The following is a 20,545-nucleotide window of genomic DNA, read 5'->3' as shown; positions in this document are numbered from 1 at the left end:
CAGCCAAAAGCAATGCATAAATTAATTAGAAGAGTGAATAAATGATTGAAATAGCTGCCTTAAATATGGATAGAAGATGTTAGCCGCTAGTATGGCTGACAGTTGAAAATTGTTAGCTAAACATGAGGCTAACAGTTGGAAATGGTAAGCTAATAGTGTGGCAGACACTTAAAATTATTAGCTAAAAGTATGGATAAACAATTGAAAATTATTAGCTAACTGTGTGGCTACGAGTTCAAATTATTAGCTAAAAGTGTGTCTTAAATTTGAAATTGATACCTAATAGCTCTATGGCTAATAGCTCAACTTGCTAGCTTATAGCTGAAATTGTTAGCTGACAGTATGGCTAACATTTGAAGTTGTTTACTAACATTTTAGCTAACAGTTGAAATGTTAGCCAACAGTTTGCCTATTAGTTCAGATCGTTAACTAACAATATGGCAAATAGCTAAAATTGCTAGCTATCAGTATTAGCTTACAGTTTTAGCTAACAGCATGGCTAATAATTGAAATTGTTAACTAACATTTTAGCTAAAAGTTGAAACTTGCTAGCTAAGTGAAATTGCCAGTGGAATTGTTAGCCAACAGTATGGCTGGCAGTTGAAATTGTTAGCTATCAGAATGGCTAAAATTTGAAATTATTTCCAAACTTTTTGACAAACAGTTGGAAATTGGTAACTAAAAGTATGGCTTGCCAGTGAAATTGTTAACCAACATAATGGATAACAGATAAAATTGTTAGCTAACATTAAGGCTAGCATTTAAAATTGTTAGCAACAATATAGATTATAAGCACATGTGATTATTAGCTGTAACTAAAAGGTAAAAGTGGCTCAACAGCTAAAATAGTTATCTAAAGCTATGGATGAGCACAGAAAACCATTTTTATTACACCCAAGTTTATATAATCAAATGTTAAATAAGATCTTACACAGAATGAATTTAAATGAACACATTTGAACATGACAGGTGGTGCTGATGGAGGGTTTTGAGTTCATATTAGCTGGTTTACACCAGATTAAAAAGTTTTTAACCTTTTATTTACTTATGTAAGTACGACCTAATGATACTGTGTTTATCGCTGACATGTTTGTTCTGTTTTGTAGGACAGCGTGGGTCCAGAAAATCAAAGCAGCATCTGAACATTTCATCGAGACGGAGAAGAAGAAGAGAGAAAAGGCTTATCAAGGTGAATTCAGTGACGCATACAGGACATTTACTGTGGGCGTATGAAAAGTTTATATTAGTCTGAATAATTTTACAACTGTATTCACAACATATTAATGATTGTGTGGCATCTTATCAGCAATTCAAATACATAGCATCCCTTATTATTATCATATTATTATTATATTATTATTATCATACAGTGGCATAAGAAAAGATATTTGTCTACGTTTTATTCACCAAACAGCATTTAAGCCTTGTTTTTAGACGACACTTTAATGCTTTTTTGTATATTTCAGCCCGTTCTTTGAAGACCAGTGGAATCGGTCGACTCTTGGTGACTGTAACTGAAGCTCAGGAGCTGAAGGCCTGTAAACCCAACGGTGAATCCCTCTGTTTTTTTAGGAGACTGATCTAAATGGTAAATGGTTGTATTTATATAGCGCTTTTATCCAAAGCGCTCTACATGATACCTCACATTCACACACTGATGGCGGAAGCTGCCATGCAAGGCGCTAACCACGACCCATCAGGAGCAATTAGGGGTTCGGTGTCTTGCTCAGGGACACCTCGACATGAGCTCGACGGGCCGAGGATCGAACCGGCAACCTTCCAGTTACAAGACGGCCACTCTATCCACTGAGCCATTCCGCCCCCATCTGTTCTCTGTAATTAAATCTCTGGAATTACATTATAACCTGTTGTTGCTGACTTCCAGATGATGTAATGAGTGAATAAATGATGAAAATAGCTGCCTGAAAATATGGATAGAAGATGTTAGGTACAAGTATGGCCGACAGTTGAAAATTGTGAGCTAAACATGTGGCTAACAGTTGGAAACGGTGAGCTAATAGTGTGGCAAACAGTTCACATTATTTGCTAAAAGTTTGGATAAACAATTGAAAATTATTAGCTAATTCTGTGACTAACGGTTGGAATTATTTAGCTGAGAGCACAACTTACAGTGGAGGTCATTAGCTAACACTTTGTCTACTAGTTCCACTTATTAGCTAAAAGTGTGGCTTACAGTTAAAATTGTTAGCTAACCGTATGGCTAACAGTTGAAATAGTTTGCAAACATTTTGACTAGCAGTTGTTGAAAAAGGTGGCTAAAACTATGGCTAGTCATTGAAATTGTTAGCTAAGAGTATGGCTAATGGTTGAAATTGTTAGCCACCAGTTTTCTTACTTGTTCAAACTGTTAGCTAACAATATAGCAAACAGCAGGAATTGCTAACTAGAAGTTTGGATTATGGCTGAAATTGTTAGCTAAACAGCATGGCTAACATTTGAAATTGTTTACTAACATTTTGACTAACAGTTGGAAACTGCTAGCTAAAACTATAGCTAGCCATTGAAATTGTTAGCAAAAAGTATGGCTAATGGTTGAAATTATTAGTCAATAATTTTTCTACTTGTTCAAATTGTTACCTAACAGTATAGCTAATAGTGCAAATTAGTAGCTACAAGTATGGCTTAAATTGTTAGCTAACAGCATGCCTAATATTTCAAGTTGTGTACTAACATTATGACTAACAGTTGGAAAAAGTTAGCTAAAAACTATGGCTAGCAGTTGAATTTGTTTGTCAACATCATGGCTAACATTTGAAATTGTTTACTAACATTTTGTCTACAAATTGGAAATTGCTTGCTCAGATTATGGCTAGCCATTGAAACTGTTAGCCAACAGTATGATTAGTCATTGAAATAGTTAACGGTGTGTCTATGAGTTCAAATTGTGAGCCAACAGTGTAGCAAATAGCTATAATTTGCCATAGTCTTAGCAATATATTTTGCAAGCTACAACTATGGCTTACAGTTGAAATTGTTAGCTAACAGCATGGCTAACATTTGTAATTGTTAGCCAACAGTGTGGCTAACAGCTTAAATTCGTAGTTAACAGTGTAGCAGACATTTGGAATTGTTAGCTAACAGCATAGCTAACAGTTGGTATAGTTTGTTAACATTTTCTAACCAGTTTCTGTTGACCTCCAGGTAAGAGTAACCCGTACTGCGAGCTGACAATGGGCGCTCAGTGCTATACTTCCAGACCCGTCAGCGACACTCTGAGCCCAAAGTGGAACTTCAACTGTCAGTTCTTCATCAAAGATCTGTACCAGGACGTTCTGTGCATCACCGTGTTCGAGAAGGACCAGTTCTCACCTGATGGTCAGTATATAAAACACACAACACCTGGTTCTAGTTACATTTATCTTTGTTAACACGCAGAAACTGACATTCTTCATTCCACAGAAGGCAAAATTCGTAGCTGCATTAGCTGTTAGCTTGCAGCATTAGCTCATCACATACAGTATTTATCCCAAGGCTTAACAGAATTATCTAAAGTTGGAACCTATTTTATGATCTTTTCCAGAGTTTGCTCTCAGATCTACACTAAATGGATTTTATGTTGTGTACTGTATTTTTAATTGTTCGGTTCTTTTAATATCCTTCTTTTTTGTTGGATTTTTCTAACTTCATGATATTATTAATAATAGTAATAAAAGTACATTTTATTTCTAGACACTTTTCTGGGAACTCAAAGACACTTTCCAGGTAAAGTGCAAACAATTAAAAAACGACAAATAGATTAAAGAGCAGGTTTAAAAGCATAAAACAGTTAAGAGTGATCTTCCAGAGGTGAGTTTTTATGAGGTGAGTTAATACCAGTCTGCCCAGGTCTCTTGAAAGCTAAAAAAAGAATCTGAAGGGACTTTTTGTGAGATAAATGTCAAATTAAACAAATAAAGTCATATCACAAATACAATAAATCAGTGGTAAAGTGGAAACAGTAGCATCGACCAGTATACTTTTATCTATTAACTTTTGTTGTATATTTGCTGCAGTTTGTTTTAAGTCTGACTTCAATATTATTAGTAATAACAATGACTTTATTTGTGAACACTTTTCAAAAACAGTTAAAAAGGGTTTTACAATAAAGCAAACGTCAAATTAGACAAATAAAACAAATTCAAATAAATAAATAAGATTCTAAGCATCCAATGTAACAAAATAAAGCATCAGTTCAAGGAAAGGTGTTTTTATTTTATTTTTTAATTCAAACTCTGTCAACCAATCAAACTTTATGTAAAAAGGATCAGTGCAGCTGAAAAAGCTCCACAGATGATTCCAGTTTGTTCAGAAGTGGAGTGAGATAAAACTACATTTAAAAACCGAGCTGAAATAACAAGACAGAACTGAGATCATTAAGACCAGATGGACGTGTGAATGAAACTCTAAAATGTGCTGAAGTGTGTTTCTGTAGCTCAAAGCTCCGCACGTTTTCCTCCAGACTTCCTGGGTCGGACCGAGGTTCCCGTGGCGACCATCAAGAAGGAGATGGAGAGCAAAGGAGCAGCGACCCGCCGTCTGCTGCTGCACGAAGTACCGACCGGAGAGGTCTGGGTCAAACTGGACCTGCAGCTTTACGAGCCGAGCAAATGAGCAGAAAAAAACAAACGATGATTTCATGAAGAACAATCAAACAAAGTGCCTTCCAGATGTTGGACTGACCTCCAACCAGCTCTGATGTGAAAATAATCCAATATTTTCTGACTGAAATCACGACTTTAAGCCAGTTCCATCTGCTGAATTCATAGTAAGTCACATTTTAAATTATATATTTTACTGTTAATGGAATATTCAATAAAACCTGAACTATGAGGAGAAACCTGAGCCGCCAGAAACTGAATTTAAATCATTTAGGTTTGGATTTTTATTCTTCAACTTGAATAATTTGATTTAATGAGTTTATTCAACTGAAAGTGTACCCCAATAAACTGGAAACAATTTAATATTTTAAAGTTTATTCAGTTACTCTGGAAGTTTTGATTTACAATTAATCAATAAACTGAAATAATGTAAAGTTAAATTATTATAAGTTATAAAAATTCCCAGAAAAAACACATTTTTTATCACAGTTGTTAAATATTTAAAAATAAAAAAAAATACTTACAATTATTAACAATGACGATTGAGATTGATCAATTAGAAAATTGAGCTTTATATGCAAATTTTTATTATTATTAAAGTTGAGAGTCAAATTTAAATTATAATGTTTAGATTCTGGAAATTTAACTTCAAATGATTCAATTCTCATTTTTAATACAATTATTCAAGCTAAGAAGTTTAAATAGTTTTGTTCATATTCACATTTTTATTTCCTTTATTCAAGTGGAGAAAATTCAGATTTCTAGATTCAAAGTACAGTGTTGTATATTATAGTAATGCAGTTTTACATTTTAATGATTTAATGTGAGTTTTTTAAAATAAAAAATGGAACTGCTCCAGTTTTCAGTTGCTCTGAAAGTTTTTATTCCAGCTAATGAGGTTTAGAAACTGAAATAAGTCATAAAAAGTTGAAAAATTATTCAGATGAACCAGTGATCCACATTCAGCTCCTCCAGGAACACATTTCTGCCTCTCTGCTGGAAAACAAACCTCCACTGGTTCCTCCTGTGGCCCGAATCTGTGAAAATAAAAAGTCATCACAGAAAAATAAAGTGTTGTGGATTTGAAGCACCGGAGGAGGATGAGAGGTGGAAGATAGACGAGTTTATTTAGATGAAGGAGACCGTGGAGGAACAGCAGCAACATCTGGAGGAGCAGCAACATCTGGAGGAGCAGCAACATCTGGAGGAGCAGCAACATCTGGAGGAGCAGCAACATCTGGAGGAGCAGCAACATCTGGAGCAGCAGAAACATCTGGAGGAGCAGCAACATCTGGAGCAGCAGAAACATCTGGAGGAGCAGAAACATCTGGAGGAGCAGAAACATCTGGAGGAGCAGCAACATCTGGAGCAGCAGAAACATCTGGAGGAGCAGAAACATCTGGAGGAGCAGCAACATCTGGAGCAGCAGAAACATCTGGAGGAGCAGAAACATCTGGAGGAGCAGCAACATCTGGAGCAGCAGCAACATCTGGAGCAGCAGCAACATCTGGAGCAGCAGCAACATCTGGAGCAGCAGAAACATCTGGAGGAGCAGCAACATCTGGAGGAGCAGCAACATCTGGAGGAGCAGAAACATCTGGAGGAGCAGAAACATCTGGAGGAGCAGCAACATCTGGAGCAGCAGAAACATCTGGAGGAGCAGAAACATCTGAATGTCTGAGCTGCTCTGCTGTGAAGCTGGATGGAGTCCATTCTGGTGAGACGCTTTTCAAACTTTAAATCTGGTGAAAAAGTTCGGCTTTAGTCCCCTCTTTTTGTGTTTTTCTCCCTGGATCTGACCCTTCGTTCAGCTTCGTCCTCGTCTGGAGAAACTCCTGAATCCTGGTCGAGTTCACCGAGTCGTTCTCTTCTTTCCTCACATCCTAGAAGGAAAAATCTAATGCTCAGATCTGCAGCGTGTCGCCTTAAATCAGATTTAGTTTAATAAGCAGTAGGACTCTTCTTCACCTGCTCCACACGTCGTTTTCTCCTGCAGAGTTTCATGCAAACGGATCCTTTAAAGCTGCTGCTCTGAGCTGCAGAGAAAATAACAGCAGAAGCCGACGTCTTAACGTCTCCTAAACTGGTTTACGGTTTATTATAGAATATATATTTGATAAGTAGTTTGGTTTGTGGTGCTGAGAGGAAATGGGCTGTACTCGTTCACATCGTAGGTTTCCAGAAACACAAAACCCTGAAACCAGAGAGAAACCTTAGAATAAAACTGAACTTAACCTTCAGGATGATTTCCTGACCGGTACCTCAGCTTGGCGTTGCTGCAGGTAGTTCCTGAATGAACTGCGGCGCCTCTCGGCCTCCGTCGGTCCCCAGCTGGACAGATGCTGCTCCACCTTCCTCTGCAGAGGAAACCAGACTCGCTCCGTCCAGCTCTTATGCAGCAGCTCCTTCCTCCGGAGCTCCAGTTCATCCCGGAGCTCCAGAAAACTCTGCAGCTCCTCAGTGACGACACGTTACAAACAACACAGGAGGGGCTTTTTACATTCATTTATATTTATATATATATATGACGAAATGTGACTCTAAATTCACATGCCTTGGAAACACTGAAAACACAAGTGCAGAAAAGCAACAAATGCTTTGTCAGGTTTCATGAAAAGCAACACAAAAAGTTGTATATTTTACCTTCATAAACCTGTTTTATCTGTTCAGTAACAGCTGGATTATTTCTTACTCTTACAAATGACACAAAATGATTTAAAAATTGTCCAAAATGTTTTAAAACAATCCAAAATGACTCAAAAAACTGTCGAAAATGACTTGAAATTTGCATAAAATGATTCAAAATGATCCAGAATGAGTCAAAATAGTTCAAAAATTATTTAAATGATTGAAAAATCTCTAGATTTAAACGACACAACAAAATATCCAAAATGAGTTCAATGTGATTAAACAATTATATAAACGGATAAAAAAAGTCAGAAATTATTCAAAATTATGAAAAAATATAGAAAATGTGTCCAAAATCACTCAAAATGATCCAAAATGATTATAAAAAATTGTCAAAAATGAGGTAAAAAAATTTCCAAAGTGACTCAAAACAAAAAAATTCCCAGAATGACTTAAATAATTTGAAAAATTATGCAAAAATTATCTAAACTAATTGAACAATTGTCCAAAAAAAATTCCAAAATAATCCATAATGAGATTTTTTTCTTGAATGATCCAAAATGACGACCACTTAAAAAATGGTCCAAAATAAGTAAATGTGACTCATAAGGACTCAGAATTAAAGTAAAATATAAAATCTGGGTAAATCTGACTGGAAATTCTGGAAGATTCACAATTCAGAGAATAGAAACAGAAAAACTGGAAACCTTTAGTCAGACTGGATAAAAAGCAGCAGGACGGTGGATTTTACCTTCATAAAAGTGTTTTCTGTGTCGACTAACGGCTGAATTATTTCTGTCATCTGCTGCTTTTCAGCCTCAATCCTCACCTGAACAGTAGAAAGTGAAAATATTAATACAGAAAAGTAGAAATGCTTCTTTTAACATCAGATACCGAGTTCCTGCTTCATTCCAGCACTTTAATAAATGTGGTTGTTTGGTTGCAGTACCTGCAGCCTCCTGAGGGAGGCGCTGGAGAGCCGCTCATGTCTGGATGAAGCTGATCTGTTTCTGCTGCTTCTGGTCCTGGAAGTGGTCTGAGAGAGAATCTTCCTGCAGTCTGAGGAGACTTTAACGTCCTGAAACTGAAGTCAGATCAGATTTTATTCACAGAAAACGCGCTGAGCGTTTATTCAGAGGACAGGAAGTCATCGTTCAGAAGGAGGACCCGTTCCTCCTGCTGTTTTCATCTGGAAATAAACAACGTCTGTGGGTTCAACAAAATCTAAAGTCTGCAGGAATAAAATTCACTTTGGAGAATTCTGGAGACAAAGAACAATAATTTACAGAATGTCCAAAACGATTCAATCAGACTCATCTAGAAGAACTCAAAAATGTTAAAAAATGAGTCAAAAGTGATCCAGAATGACTCAAGAATTATAGAAAAATAATTCAAAAATCATTTCAGACGACTCAAAAATGATCCAAAATGAGTTAAAAATAGTCCAAACTTTCTCAAAGTGAGTGGAATTCATCAAAAATGACTCAAAATGATCCGAAATGAGTTAAAAACGGTTCAAAACAACATTTTTCAAAGCAGCAACATGTTAATTAGTTACTAATAAAAATGGAATAAAAATACCTAGAATAACTCAGACATCAAAAATTAGTTAAAACTCATTCAAGATGACTCAGATAGTCTAAAATGAGTTTAAAAAATGATTTTCAGGCAGTTTTGGACAGTTTTTATTCATTTTTGGACCGTTTTTATTCATTTTTGGACCGTTTTTATTCATTTTTGGACCATTTTAGAGTCATTTGAGACTGGCTTTAAGTAATTTAAATAGTTTTGTACGTTTTTAAATCATTTTCATCTCATTTGCACAATTTATAAACCATCTGAACAACTTTCTCTGTCATTTTGAGCATATTTTAAATCATTTTAGGCCATTTTAACACATTTTGAACCATTTTTGAGTCACTGTGCCCGATTCTAAGTAAGTTTCTGACTCACTTTGGACAAACTTTAAACTCTTCTGTCCTTCACTGATGAACCTGTGTCAGGTGTGTTTTGTACCTGTGGCTGCAGCAGGCTGACGGGTAACGGCGTGTGGACGATGATCACGCCTCTGCAGCTGCTCCTCTTCATGTGGATCATCCTGGAAAAACACAAACATCACTTTATTAGAGCAAACAAGAGGACATCAGGGTACGAAGACTAAAATCAATATACAGAGGGGTTTCCAATTAATCTAGAGGTAAGTATCTGAAAAACAAAAGAAAAATAGATGAAACTGGTGATTCATGAAGTGCTGCTGGTTAAATCATTTTCATCACAGACGTAGATTTGAGATGGGACACAGGAGATCCATCAGAATGATCCAACATGAGCTGAAACACGTCCACAATGTGTTTAAAATGTATGCTACAATAAATAGTCTGTAAAATTAGCTTTAAATTAGCCAATAGGACTCAAAATTGTCCAAAAGTGACTTGGAAACTATTAAAAGTGACCTAAAATTGGTCCTGAATGACTTGAACCAAAAGAATATTCAGAATTAGTTACAACGGTTCAAATTTACTGAAAACTCTGAGTCAAAAGTCCAAAATGACGACTTAAAGGAGGTCAGAATTACCTCCAAACTGTCCAAAATCATGTTAAAATGGTGCAAAACGGTCATAAATGACTTTAAAACCGTCTATAAGAAACTAAAATGATCCGATATGAGTCTAAATTGTTCCAGACTTGTTCAAACGACTTAAATTTACTGAAAATATGACTTGACACTGTTCAAAATTACTTAAAATGGACATAAATGACTTTAAAACTACCTAAATGAGTTAAAATGATCCAATGTGATTCTAAATTATTCAATGTTAGTTCAAAACTGTCCAAAATCCCTTTAAAGTGGTCCAAAACGTGTCCACAATGATTGAAACTTGTCCAATAGAAGTTTAAAACTGTCCCCAGTGACTTCAAATGATCCAATATGAATCTAAATGGTTTAAAATTAGTTAAAATGCTTCACATTTACTGACAGTTATGAGTCAAAACTGTCCAAACTCACTTGAAAATGGTCCAAAATGACTCTAAATTGTTCCAAATTTATCCAAAATGACAAGAGTGAATTAAAAATGTCCAAATTAACGGTCAAACCCCTGTGTGTTAATATTTATCTGTCTCCGTTGGTTGATCTACGGGAGAATAAACATCTTCTCTTAACAACATCGTGTTAAAATCCTGTTTTCTTCATTTTAAACTCCTGAACTTCTCCTGGTTTGGGTTCAGTTCAGGTCCGTTTCCATGGCAACCGGGTCTGTTGTTTCTCACCTGAGCGGAAGTTCGTTCAGAAAAACCGCAGAAATAAATGAAGAAATAAAGTTCTAGGTTTGAAGTTTCTTCTTTTTCTTCTTCTTCTTCTCCGGCAGCGGGTTCAGTTTTTATTCACCTGCAGAAGAAGAAGATCGGAGCGTCCTCCTCCTTCCCCTCCTCCTCCTCCTTCTTCTTCTTCTTCTTCTTCTTCTTCCGTCTGGACGCTTCCTGTTTCCATGGCGCCTGCGCGCTGCCAGCCGACACGAGGACGCGCAGCGAGCACGGGCATGCACTCAGGCGACACGTGAACGAAAAAAAAAATACGGGATTTAAACAGAAAATAAGTGAAAGATTTGATTCCAGAGTTTAACCCAAATGATTAAAAACATTTTAAATTAAAATCAGTTTATTGATTATTGATCAGAATCTGGAGTCACTGAGCTCACAGCTGATCAAACCATAGATATGATTAATATCAAAGTCTTCTATAGATATCTATGGATCAAACCAGGAACGGACTAGAACCAAACTGGGAACAGGAAGCTGTGAAGTTAGATTCTGGTTGGATGGTCAAACACACTGTAAAAAAAATATTCATATGAAAATAGATGTTTAACAAAAAAAAAACAATTCTGGCAGTGAATGTGCCAGAAAAAAATACACCAAAAATAAATAAATAAATAAATCAGTTAAAAGATGACTGAAAACTCAACATTTAAAAAAATTGCAAAATTAAGAAAATATATTTATTATTTTTAGCTTATTTAAATAAGATACAACTGTAATTTCATGATCACTCGTTGCATGTGTGGGCTTCCTCCCACAGTCCAAAAATATCCATCCATCCATCCATCCTCTATCCACTTCTTTATCCTCACTAGGGTCATGGGGGGTGCTGGAGTCTATCCCAGCTGACTCGGGTGAAGGCAGGGGACACCCTGGACAGGTAGTCCAAAAACATGCTGAGGTTAATTGGTTATTCTAAATTGTCCGTAGGTGTGAATGTGAGTGTGATTGTGTGTCTGTATATGTAGCCCTGTGACAGACTGGTGACCTGTCCAGGGTGTCCCCTGCCTTCACCCGAGTCAGCTGTGATAGACTCCAGCACCCCCCATGACCCTAGTGAGGATAAAGCAGTGGATAGAGAATGGATGGATGGATGGATGGACTTCTCTGTATTAAAATCAGTTCAACTACCACACTGGCCTGCATCCTTGGAGGATGAGGTACAGGGGAGAGTTTATCTGGCTGTGAATCCCAGTACAGGACAGGAGTCACACTGGGTGTAACAGTACAATGAATATCACACATTTACACACGTGGACAAAATTGTTGGTACCCCTCAGTTAAAGAAGGAAAAACCCACAATTCTCACTGAAATCACTTGAAACTCACAAAAGTAACAATAAATAAAAATTTATTGAAAATTAAATAATCAAAATCAGCCATCACTTTTGAATTGTTGATTAACATAATTATTTAAAAAAACAAACTAATGAAATAGGGCTGGACAAAAATGATGGTACCCATAACTTAATATTTTGTTGCACAACCTTTTGAGGCAATCACTGCAATTAAACGATTTCTGTATTTGTCAATGAGCGTTCTGCAGCTGTCAACAGGTATTTTGGCCCACTCCTCATGAGCAAACAGCTCCAGTTGTCTCAGGTTTGATGGGTGTCTTCTCCAAATGGCATGTTTCAGCTCCTTCCACATATGTTCAATGGGATTCAGATCTGGGCTCATAGAAGGCCACTTTAGAATAGTCCAACGCTTTTCTCTCAGCCATTCTTGGGTGTTTTTGGCTGTGTGTTTTGGATGGTTGTCCTGTTGGAAGACCCATGACCTGCGACTGAGACCAAGCTTTCTGACACGAGGCAGCACATTTCTCTCCAGAATGCCTTGATAGTCTTCAGATTTCATCGTACCTTGCACACTTTCAAGACACCCTGTGCCAGATGCAGCAAAGCAGCCCCAAAACATTACTGAGCCTCCTCCATGTTTCACCGTAGGGACAGTGTTCTTTTCTTCGTATGCTTGGTTTTTGAGTCTATGAACATAGAGTTGATGTGCCTTACCAAAAAGCTCCAGTTTGGTCTCATCTGTCCAAAGGACATTCTCCCAGAAGCTTTGTGGCTTGTCAACATGCATTTTTGCAAATTCCAGTCTGGCTTTTTTATGAGTTTTTTTCAGCAGTGGTGTCCTCCTTGGTCGTCTCCCATGAAGTCCACTTTGGCTCAAACAACGACGAATGGTGCGATCTGACACTGATGTACCTTGGCCTTGGAGTTCACCTTTAATTTCTTTGGAGGTTGCTCTGGGCTCTTTGGATACAATTCCAACGATCCGTCTCTTCAATTTGTCATCAATTTTCCTCTTGCGGCCACGTCCAGGGAGGTTGGCTACTGTCCCGTGGGTCTTGAACTTCTGAATAATATGAGCCACTGTTGTCACAGGAACTTCAAGCTGTTTAGAGATGGTCTTACAGCCTTTACCTTTAAGATGTTTGTCTATCATTTTTTTTCGGATGTCCTGGGACAATTCTCTCCTTCGCTTTCTGTTGTCCATGTTCAGTGTGGTACACACCTTTTCACCAAACAGCAGGGTGACTACTTGTCTCCCTTTAAATAGGCAGACTGACTGATTATGAGTTTGGAAACACCTGTGATGTCAATTAAATGACACACCTGAGTTAATCATGTCACTCTGGTCAAATAGTTTTCAATCTTTTATAGAGGTACCATCATTTTTGTCCAGGCCTGTTTCATTAGTTTGTTTTTTTAAATAATTATGTTAATCAACAATTCAAAAATGATGGCTGATTTTGATTATTTAATTTTCAATAAATTTTTATTTATTGTTACTTTTGTGAATTTCAAGTGATTTCAGTGAGAATTGTGGGTTTTTCCTTCTTTAACTGAGGGGTACCAACAATTTTGTCCACGTGTGTATGTTGGAAATAAATGTCCTTTAATTAGACATTGTCATGCAAAAGTTGGATTTCCCTTTAATGATGTTCAAATCTTTGAGTGTTTTGTTGATGTTGGTTTCTAAATGTTTTCTGAGACTCGGCCCCAAACATTAAAACCTTCTACGGCTCACAAGCTGCAACAATTCACACATTATCAACGATCTTTGTGACTAAACTAAGATAAAAAGTGAAAAACTATCTGATTCCTAGCCTAGCCATGCTAGACCCATGTTTCTGAAGACACAAGGGTCTAGGCACGCTCGACAGGGAGGGAGGCGGGCTAAAAGGTTGTCTATCAAATCACTCTGCAGCAATTGGGTAGGTATACAACCAATCAGCGCAACGAATAGGCTGCTAGAGCGCCGGAAATCAGAGGATGCGGTAGTTCGGTGAAGCCTTATTTATACAGTCAATGGGTGAAGCTCAAGTATATTACAGACATGTTAACAGAAAGATTATTCAGAGTCGGTGCTAATGGAGCTCAACGACTGTTGTCGTTTTTGTTGTCGACCCTGGCAGAGAATTAAATTCGTTGCCGTGGGTTGTCTAGCGCGGCTAGGCTAGTTGTTTCCGGTTGTTTCTGTCAGAATCGTCGCGCCTCTGTCGTCACTTAGTTACGCCCGCCTTCTGACTCTACACTTCATGGTGATTGGTCCGGCCAGTTTTAGGAGAATCCAACCTCGAGCCTTATGGAGGGTAACTAGACCCACCCTGGCAGAGAATTAAATTCGTTGCCGTGGGCTGTCTAGCGCAGCTGGGCTGTCTGATTCCTGCATCGTGAATGTAAATCTTTTTGGTTTTTATGACAGTAAACTGAATATATTTGGGTTTGACATTTTATAAACCAAACCAAGAAATGAATTACTGGAGAAAACAATCAACAGATTAATGGACAAAGAAAATGTGTTTTCCAACATATATGGCTGAATTCCTCCAACATTACAAGATACATACAATTTAAATTCAATTTTATTTATAGAACGCCAATTAGGGGAGACCAGGGCTTGTTGTCACACGGGTAAGTTGTCACACTGCAATTATCTTCTCCACCAGAGGGCGCAACTAAAAAGTGGAATACGAGTTTTCTTCCTTTGCATGGTCAGGTCTCATGGACTGGGTGAGAAGAGGACAACACATTGTAAGTTGAGATGAGCACCAATTAAACATTTTCCACTACCCAAAGTAAAAGATATTAACTCTATATTTTTTGACATAAGTTTCATTCAGATAAAAATCCCAGCAGTTATACATGTGGACTTGTTAAAGTAGATAGTAAGGCATCCTGTCATACCTCAGTCATTGTTCTGATTTAACCGAACTTTAAGTTAGAGCTAGCATTAGCAAACATGGTCGTTTGGGGCAACTTGTCACAGTCATTTGGGGGTAAGTTGTCACATGTGACAACTTGCCCCAGAATAATAACTTTCAAAAATAATTTAAATCAACACATCCTAAAAAAATTTTACTTTATTTTTACAGAAAAAGAGTGGTTTAAAAGAGAGAAGAAAGTGAGAAGATGGTCAGGAGTTATAAAAGAAAAACAGAGCATGGCAGTGCAGCACCTGACGTGATGCTAAGGGCAGTCAGGCAGGTGACCCTAGGTCACAAGTCCATCAGGAGTACAGCGAAGGACTTTAATGTCAACTACCGTACTTTGGCACAGTACTGTAAAACATTCACAGCAGCTGAAATTCAGGCTCAGACAGCTATCCCAACTACAGTGGTTGGGTACAAATCACCACAGCAGGTTTTCAGCACAGAGATGGAACTGCAGCTTGAGAACTATATCAAGAGATCCTCTGAAATATATTTTGGTTTGTCTCCATCAGAGGTGAGAAAGCTGGCATATGAATTTGCGGTGGCAAAGGGCCTGAAATTTCCACAAGCTTGGTCAGACAAAGAAAAAGCCAGCGCTGAATGGTTTACAGGCTTCCTAAAGCGGCACCCCTCACTTTCTCTTAGAAAACCAGAGGCAACGAGCCTGGCCAGAGCTAGTGCCTTTAACAAGGAGAATGTGAAGTCTTTTTTTGACAATCTGGATAAAGTGTTAACCAGACATTCCCTGGGACCAGGCGATATCTGGAACATGGATGAAACTGGCGTGACAACGGTACAGAAACCAGACCACTTGGTAGCCAGGCGTGGCTTCAAGCAGGTGGGGTCACTGACATCTGGGGAAAGGGGTACCCTGGTGACCCTTGCCTGCGCAGTCTCAGCCACAGGGAACAGCATCCCCCCCCTATTTCATATTTCCTCGGGTGCACTTTCGTGATCATTTCATCAACAATGGGCCACCAGGCTGCAAAGGAGGAGCAAATCCCACAGGGTGGATGAAAGAACCACACTTTGTTGATTTCCTCAAGCATTTTGTGGAACATGCCAAGTGCTCAAAGGAGAAGCCCTGCTTACTCCTTCTGGATAACCACTGCTCACATCTCTCTATTGATGGGCTGAATTTTGCCAAAGAGAATGGCATCATCATGTTGTCCTTCCCACCCCACTGCTCACAAAGGCTGCAGCCTTTAGACAGAAGTGTTTACGGGCCATTTAAAAAGCATGTAAACTCTGTCTCTGATTCCTGGATGAGGAACAACCCAGGGAAAACTCTCAGCATCTATGACATCCCTGGGATTGTAGCAACTGCTTATCCCCTGGCTGCAACCTCACTTAATATTCAGGCCGGCTTTCGGGCAACAGGGATACAGGCTTACAACAGGGATGTGTTCTTGGAGACAGAATTTGCGCCATCTTACGTCTCAGATCGCCCCTACCAGGACCCAGCTCTACCAAGCCCAAGCACTAACCCAGCCATTCTAGGCTCTGAAACTGAACCATCTTTTCCAGGCCCCAGCACTGACCTTTTTGGCACCAACCCAACCATTCCAGGCCCCAGCACTGACCCATCCAGCACCAACCCAGCCTTTCGTGGACCCAGCACTGACCCATCCAGCACCAACCCAGCCTTTCGTGGACCCAGCACTGACCCAGCTGCTCCAGGCCCCGGCACCAACCAAGAAGCTATTCCAGGCCCTAGTAACCTAGCCTCCTCCACCAACACATTAACTCCAGAGAATATTAGGCCTTACCCAAAAGCTGGTCCAAGAAAAAAAGTTACCCAGCAGAAAAAGAAAAGAAAAACTTCTATTCTCACTGACACACCTGTGAAGGAGGCACTTGAAGCTGAAAGGCAGGCACAAGGGAAGAAAAGACTGTTAAAAAAAAAAAGGCAAGGCAACCAAATCTAAAATGCCAAAGAAGCAAAGCACGGGGAAGAAACAGAGGGCACATACAAAAAGAAAAACTCCAGATGACTCCTCATCGGAAGAAGATGAGTCACTGTGCCTGGTCTGCATAGAGCCATTTGGAAACAGCCGCCCAGGAGAAACATGGGTGCAGTGCATGATATGCAAAGGATGGGCACATGAAGAATGCACCTCTGGCAATTCAGTCTACATATGCCAAAACTGCAACTCAGATGAGGAGTCTGACTAGTGAGCTCAGGTTTTGTTTGAGGTTTTCTTTTGTCCCAGGACCAGTTTAAGTGACAGTTTCATCATGCACGTTTCATAATATTTCATTTTATTTCATGTTATTTCATAAGATGCATGTGCTCCTGGCAATTCAATCTACATAAGCTATGCCAAAATTGCAACTCAGATGAGGAGTCTGACTAGTGAGATTTTCTTTTGTTCCAGGACCAGTGTTTCGTAATGCATGTTGCATAATATTTCACGTTATTTCATGTTTCATGTTATTTCATTAGTAATAAAAGTGAAATATTGTCATTTATTCACTTTCAATTAAAAAATAACAACAGCAATAATTTTGTCCTTATTTTATTGGTTGCAAAATCCAGTGTGACATCTTACCCCACATAGTGTGACAACTTACCCATTGGTGGGGCAACTTGTCACATGGTGACTATCTCCATTAGATTGCTTATAACTCTGCACTGACACAAGATATGAAAATGACATGAATACAAAATATATACCTGAGACTTTGGTCTTTCATCTGGTACATATTTTTTTTACATGTGATGTTTTGATTCCAAGATATATATATGAGTGTAAAAAGTGTGACAACAAGCCCCGGTCTCCCCTACTTGATTTTTTTCCTGATGGATTTTTATTTAATTTATTTTTATTATTTTTTACAATATATATTTATGATTTATTGAGAATATAATCACAGCTTCTTGTATTTTCTACCATTTAAAAACAATATAAATCAGTCAGCAGGTTTTATTTCGCAACACCAAGTCCATGTTTAATTTTTTCACCACAATGGAAAAATAAGCACACCGTATTTTGAAGAATGTTAACGTTTTTAGATATTATCACTACACTGGACAGACGATGAAAACTGTCTTATTTCCTCTATTTTCTATTTAAAAATGAAGCATAAGTGTTTAGTATTCTGGTCTAAAATAAGATTCTCTCCTCTTTTATTGGAGTTTATTGCTTCTTCTATTTTGTATTAACATTTTTTCGTGAAAATTCATCAGTTTTGGCTCATGTCATGTGAGTCCAGAATTAAATCAGATATTTTCACCACACTGAACAAATCAGATGAACCTTTATTTAATATTATTGGATTTATTTCTTATGTGAAATCATCTGAGGTCTAGATTTTTATCCCAATTTGGAACAGAAACCAAAAACAAAAATGATTTCACGGATTTACAGGAAGGAAGTCCTTCAAAATGTGTGTTTACATTAATTCCGGTAACAGGGTGAGAATGTCCAGGGATCGGGGTGGAGGGAGGTCACATCATCTGCCTCCTCGGAGCAGTAGGTTAAAGAGCTGCAGCTTTAATGCTCTGTTGACTTTTCAGGCTCCGCTGCTGCAAACAGCTCGACACCTGCCGAGATGCTTAATGTTTGGGATTTATCCTCGTAAAGGCAGCTGCTCTGCTCTCTGCGGTCTTTCTGCTCGGTGCCACGGGGACAGAGAGGCTCATGGACTGGTGGACGTCTCTGGCAGCCAGCATCGCCCTGCTGTGGATCTTCTGCTTCATAGACGGTAAGAAGGAACAAAAAAAACGGCGGTTTGGAGATTTGGAGGCGTTTCAGGAGCAGTTCCTGCTTCAGAAACTCACAGCCTGAGGAATAAATACTGCCTGTGGATCAGTCCAACATGCTGAAGTTTATGTTTCGAGGTTATTTCTCTGAGGAAAGTCACATTTGGTGGATTTTTTCTGTCAGTTTGGCTAAAAATCAACATTTACGCACAATTTTCAAAGATCACTTCAAGGTTTTATCCGGTAAAACAGCTCCAGAGAAAGTTCCAGTGACTTCACTTTAATAGTATTTATGTTTTTTTGTTATGAGACATCATGATTAATGTGAAAGTGCGGTAGACAGCAGATTTTCAGCCTGGATCTGTTGGTGATTCGGTGCGTAAAGTTGCGCTTTGCGTGCGCCCGCACGGCCGGAGAGCCACAGACTTTAATCCAGACTCTGTTTGTAATGGTTGCTGACATTAGCCACAGAGTTTAATTAGCCTCCAGCTGACCGCGTTACCCTCTTATCTCCAGGCAACGCCGTGCTCGAGCTGCGGCTGCTCTTCCACGCGCTCACCAAAGCCGCTTGTCACCTGTACCTGGCGCTGCTCCCGCTGCGCCGCGCCGCCGCGCACTTCGCCGACTGCTGCCGCTACCTGGTGACCCATGCCCAGCAGGCGCCCCCCCAGCACGGCTACGTCCAGCAAGGCCCGCCGCTGGCCAGGAAGGGCACGCTACACCTCCTGGAGGGCATGTGCGTGGTGCTGGAGACGGTGCCCAACCTGATGGGCGCGGCCCTGAGCGTGGGCGCCGCCTTCTGCCACATGCTGCAGGGCGGCTTCTACGTGCTGGCGGCCACGCTGCGCACCATCCAGGTGAACCTGTTCTCCCAGATGAACGGGGAGAAGGAGCGCTGGGACAAGGAGCGGCACCGAGCCAAGGAGGGCGAGAAGAAGATGAACTCCAAGGTCCTGGAGTACATCTCGGTGTTTTGCCAGGACCCGGTCAGCGCGCTGCGCATCAAGGTGGACGTGCCGCCGGTCTACAGATAATCCCGGTCATCTGGCCCTGCAGGGCGCAGCGCAGGTGGGCACACACCTGTACAAAACAATCACATGTCAAATGATTCTGGACTGCATCACGTTACAGTAATCAGATTACTTCTAAGTGCAACAGTAGATTATTTCCTCTGATGTCAAATCAAAAAGCAACAGTTTAGATTCAATATATGACAAATTCAGGCTCCAAAGTAGAAACTTAAGCAACAAAAGCCATTACTGAGGTTCTAATCTTTGGGTTTCTAAATGTCCACCTTTATCTGAGGGAATAAACTCAGTCAGTCCAGAAGTTCTGGTTCTTTAGGGTCCTGTTGCTCTAACTGTTTCTGGAAATCCCAAAGGTTTTTTCTATTCAGGTCGTATTTGGACATTTTTTCTTGCCTATTTTTGACCAATAATGAGTAATTTTATGACATTTCATAGTTTGCTGTGGACTAGTTTTGGATCATTTTTTTTGACAAATTTCAAGTTAATTTGAAGATTTTTTAAGCTCATCTTGAATTTTGAGTGACTTATGACAGATTAGACGTCATTTTAATGCATTTCGAGGAATGTTGGATGAATTTTTGGTCATTTTCTACAAACATTCAGTCATTCTGAACATTTCTTGGCTTCTTATGGACAGCTTGTAAGGCGCTTTGGTCAAATTTGGTCATTTCCACCATGTTGGAGTTATTTTGGACAATTTTAACTCATTTTGGACAAGCTTTGAGGAGTTCTCAGACAGATGTTGGGTCAGGTGTAGAACCTCTTGTGGTTCTTTGGATGTTCTCCTGCTGGAATGTTCCTCTTCTTCCAGCTTGCTGGACTCCATCTGAACTCATTTATCTCCATCTGACCAAAGAATGTTCTCCAGCATCCATCAGGCTTCTTCTCATGTTCTTCAGCAAACTTTCATCTGGAAGTTTAGTTGTGAGCAGCAGCCAGGTTTAGTTCTGGTCCTCTGTCCATAGAGGTTGATGTTCTGAATGTTCCTTCACACTGTCTGAGCTTCACACTAACTCTGGTTTCCATGGAGAACCCCTGAACCAAG

The 20,545-nt window shown here is 39.3% G+C and overlaps 2 protein-coding genes across 5 annotated transcripts in view; one reads left to right on the top strand and one right to left on the bottom strand.

Annotated features, from left to right (window-relative positions):
- The window catches only part of itsn2a (intersectin 2a), a 45,426-nt gene extending 39,967 nt beyond the window's left edge, over window positions 1–5,459 (top strand). For all 4 annotated transcript variants that reach the window (XM_051960573.1, XM_051960571.1, XM_051960574.1 and 1 more), the window contains 4 exons: window positions 1,107–1,189; window positions 1,467–1,550; window positions 3,163–3,336; window positions 4,460–5,459. In XM_051960573.1, the coding sequence (XP_051816533.1) occupies window positions 1,107–1,189; window positions 1,467–1,550; window positions 3,163–3,336; window positions 4,460–4,611 (493 nt within the window). In that variant the 3' untranslated portion in view covers window positions 4,612–5,459. The remainder of the gene's footprint in view (window positions 1–1,106; window positions 1,190–1,466; window positions 1,551–3,162; window positions 3,337–4,459) is intronic.
- Window positions 5,460–6,366: 907 nt separating this feature from the next.
- fam228a (family with sequence similarity 228 member A) lies at window positions 6,367–10,668 on the bottom strand. The gene is made up of 7 exons (XM_051960576.1): window positions 10,497–10,668; window positions 9,243–9,324; window positions 8,176–8,310; window positions 7,978–8,055; window positions 6,860–7,054; window positions 6,567–6,634; window positions 6,367–6,481 (listed from the first exon to the last, which is right to left on the bottom strand). Exons 2-6 carry the CDS (start codon window positions 9,321–9,323, stop codon window positions 6,599–6,601), a joined length of 525 nt encoding a protein of 174 aa, XP_051816536.1. The 5' UTR covers window position 9,324; window positions 10,497–10,668; the 3' UTR covers window positions 6,367–6,481; window positions 6,567–6,598.
- Between the last annotated feature and the right edge of the window lie 9,877 nt (window positions 10,669–20,545).

Source organism: Acanthochromis polyacanthus, chromosome 16 (assembly GCF_021347895.1).
Source record: "Acanthochromis polyacanthus isolate Apoly-LR-REF ecotype Palm Island chromosome 16, KAUST_Apoly_ChrSc, whole genome shotgun sequence".
Lineage (NCBI taxonomy): Eukaryota > Metazoa > Chordata > Actinopteri > Pomacentridae > Acanthochromis > Acanthochromis polyacanthus.
This window is presented reverse-complemented; position numbering and strand designations above follow the sequence as displayed.